This window comes from Amblyomma mixtum, chromosome 9, assembly GCF_055824585.1.
Source record: "Amblyomma mixtum isolate Tamu chromosome 9, ASM5582458v1, whole genome shotgun sequence".
Classification (NCBI taxonomy): Eukaryota; Metazoa; Arthropoda; class Arachnida; order Ixodida; family Ixodidae; genus Amblyomma; species Amblyomma mixtum.
In genome coordinates this window covers 31,020,708-31,024,420 of record NC_143020.1, presented here as the reverse complement: position 1 = coordinate 31,024,420, position 3,713 = coordinate 31,020,708, and the positions used below count along the sequence as shown (strand labels likewise).

The 3,713-nt window shown below is 53.5% G+C and overlaps 1 protein-coding gene across 1 annotated transcript; it reads left to right on the top strand.

The window, feature by feature from the left end:
• The first annotated feature begins 328 nt into the window (after window positions 1-328).
• LOC149328650 (uncharacterized) lies at window positions 329-3,386 on the top strand. The gene has a single exon (XM_089559576.1). The coding sequence runs from the start codon at window positions 1,101-1,103 to the stop codon at window positions 3,321-3,323; it is 2,223 nt and encodes a 740-aa protein (XP_089415702.1). The 5' UTR covers window positions 329-1,100; the 3' UTR covers window positions 3,324-3,386.
• Window positions 3,387-3,713: the final 327 nt, after the last annotated feature.

Sequence of the window (3,713 nt, the reverse complement as noted above, 5' to 3'; positions counted from 1 at the left end):
TCCTCACCGCGAGTGATCGCCCCGAACTAATAGCCATACAGGAATGCGACAAGAACACGCAACTTGCCGGTTACACTACATACCTATCGGAACGAGTAAAGCCTCGATTAGCCACTCTCGTCAAACGTAATCTCACTGTCCTCCAACACAATTTAAATCCAACTTTCCCCGAACACGTCTTCTTAGAAATATTACCTCGGCCCTCGCGCAAGCGTCGCACCAGTCTGTTTGTAATTAATGTCTATAGTCCTCCCCGAGCCCGTAAGGATATTTTCGGTCCTCTTTTCATCAAAGCCCAGCAGCTAGCGCAGGGACAACCCCTCCTACACCGAGATACAACTCCGGATCTTGCCTTTACGACCTCCGCAGTTAAAGCTACTTGGTGCCACACTCACGAAAATTTCGGGAGTGATCACTTTGTGCTCGAGATTGTCATACATGAGCCCACCAGGCAATGTACGCGGAAGGCTCAGGTGATTAACTGGGACTTTTTCCGGATGCACAGGGAACAGCATGACAAACATCCCACTATCACTAACATCAAGGCGTGGACAACCAAAATTGTCAAACAAGTGGCCGACGCCACAAAAACCGTCGAGTTAGAGGACACAGTTCCCCACTGCGACCGCTACTACGCCCATCTATGGGAGCGCAAGAAGTCGCTCGAAGCTATACTTGCCACTCGGAAATGGGACCGCGATATTCGACGTAGACTGGCGCGCGCACACACGAATATCGAGAACTATGCAATCGAACTCACTCGACAGAGCTGGCACAACATTTGTGACCAGATGAACAAGACTCCAAACACTCGTAACACGTGGAACCTCCTTCGACATTTACTCGACCCAGCTTGAGGCAAACTCCAAACACGCCAACAGCTCGAGCGAATCTTCCACCTGTATCCTGGCACGCCAGACGAGCTCAAACAAGAGCTTATAAATACTTACATCCGCCCCGAACCAGCAACCAACCTCCCCTTCTATCAGGGCGCTGACAATCCCGGCCTAGACGCTCCAATCACTCTTGCGGAGGTCCGAGCAGAACTAAATCGCCTCAAGACGACTTCAGCGGCCGGTCCCGACAACATTTCAAATAAAATGCTTAGGAACCTGGACGACGCATCCATTCATGCTCTTACCGACTATCTTCAAGAATGTTGGGCCAGCGGTACCATCCCTCAGGAGTGGAAATGCGCGAATCTAGTCCTCATCCCCAAGCCGGGAAAACCACCAACCTTGGCCAACCTCCGCCCCATCTCTCTCACGTCCTGCGTTGGGAAGCTGATGGAACACGTTATCCACACCAGACTCTTGAGATACCTGGAGGACAACCATCTACTACCAGACACAATGTTCGGCTTCCGCCCTCATTTAGCGGCCACGGACATTATGCTTCTTCTCCATCATCAGGTGGTCATGAAACGTACACTAGACACGAAAGTCATCGTCGGCCTCGATGTTGCCAAGGCATTCGACAACGTCCTTCATGAAGCGATCCTTCAACAACTTCAGGCTCTCGGTGTCGGACATCGCACGTATGCGTACGTCCGAGATTTCCTCTCCGACCGTACAGTACAACTAAACACCGGCACGGGGGATCCTTCCATCATCTCTCCGGGAAACCGTGGCACGCCCCAGGGCTCCGTGCTTTCGCCGAGGCTTTTTAACGTTGCACTAATAGGCCTTCCCAAGCTACTCGCCGACATCCCTCACCTGCACCACAGCATTTATGCTGACGACCTCACACTTTGGATCACGCACGGCAGTGACGGCCAGATAGAGGAGACTCTCCAGACCGCAATCAAACGTATCGGAGATTACCTCATGACAATCGGCCTCACCTGCTCGGCGACAAAGTCAGAGTATGTAATCATCCCGTCCCCGGGACGACGCCCTTCAAACATACATCCTGAGATCAACCTCCAGGTGCAAGGTAACCCGATCCCTCGTACAGATCACATCAGGATCTTGGGCTTACACCTACAGGCCAACGGTAGCAACAACACCACGCTCCAACGCATCGACCAGTCGGTGGTACAGATCGGACGCCTCCTTAAGCGAGTTTCCAATAAGCATCATGGTATGCAAGAGTCCAATCTCCTGCGCCTCGTTCAAGCCTTCATCTGCTCCCGCATCACCTACTCTGCACCCTACCTACGTCTCACTCGTGCCGAAAGCGAACGGCTAGAGGCGTCACTACGAAAAGCGTACAAGACGGCCTTGGGCCTTCCCATGTCCACAGCTACGCATAAGCTCATGGCTCTCGGAATCTCCAATACCGTGAGCGAACTTATTGAAGCAACCCTCACTGCCCAATACCACCGGCTCTCACTCACACACGCTGGCCGAGCGGTACTGCAGCAAGTTGGGATCTCCCCGCCGAGAGCGGCCCCAAGTTATGCTGAACTTTCCCCGGAATATCGCCAAAATCTCCGCATCCCTCCCATTCCCAAACGGATGCACCCGGAACACCATGCCGAGAGACGGGCCGACCGTGCACGTCAATTCGAGAAACGCTTCAGCGGACGTCCGGACGTCACGTATACGGACGCCTCTTACCATCCCTCGAAGCCAGCGATGGTGGCGGTAGCTCTCGCCCCTCACCGCAGCTGGTACACAGCCTGCAGCATTCGCAATGCAGAAACAGTCACCGCAGCAGAGGAGGTTGCCATTGCGCTAGCGCTAGCTGACCCTAATACCAAAGTCGTCATTAGTGATTCTCAACAGGCTATCCGCAACTACGATGCTGGCCGTATCTCTTGCCAGGCGTTACACATTCTCCTTTCTACTGCACCCACTTCCAACTCTCGCTTACTTCTTTGGGCCCCAGCCCACGAGTCGCTCAGCGGAAACGCACAGGCGCACACTCTCGCCCGAGATCTCAGCTGCCGAGCAGAGTGTATGATTGGCCTCCCTGCTTCCTCTGACACTAATATCTCACGCGCTTATCTACTTACCACTTACACGGACATACTACAGCACTACCGGCTCGAAAAATGTCTCTATCCTTCCGCACACCGTGATCTAACAAGACGCGAGGCCGTCCAATGGCGCAAACTACAAACTGGCAGTTTTCCAAACCCCCTCTTATACAGCAAGATCTTTCCGCAACAGATAGACCCCATGTGCAAACACCGCTCAACTCCAGCCACTCTCATACACATGGTGGGGACTTGTAGACATTACAACACAAACAACGCAAACACCCCAGAGACGTGGGAGTCTCTCCTGCGTACTTCCGAGCCGGCAGACCAACGCCGGCTTATCCAGCGCGCGGTGGAGGCCGCGACATCCCAAGGGATCCCCGCCGACCTCCTCTAAGCCAGCGCAACCGGTCCTTAGACTGGTCCCCTGTTTTGGGAGTAATAAAAGAGATCACCACCACCACCGTGTCTTCATCACAAAACGTTGCGCCTTCTAGAACTTTACGGCGTCAAGCTCCGCACTTTGCCCTCCGGGACGGCCTTCTATACCGCCGCAACTACATGCCTGAAGGTCGGCGGTGGCTTCTCGCGATTCCCCACCATTTACGATCTGAAATTTGCGCCTCTTACCACGCTGACCCTCAGTGTGCGCACACTGGTGTGCTGAAGGCATTCAAAAGAATTTCCCAGCGTTACTATTGGCGTGGTATGTACGCCTATGTTCGAAAAAATTTCAGGGGCACTTTGACTGTCTAAAGTGCGTAGAGGCGAAAGCGTTTTCCGCACA

Coding starts and splice junctions, on each gene's coding strand:
- LOC149328650 (XM_089559576.1), top strand. CDS start 1,101: ATGCTTAGGAACCTGGACGACGCATCCATTCATGCTCTTACCGACTAT.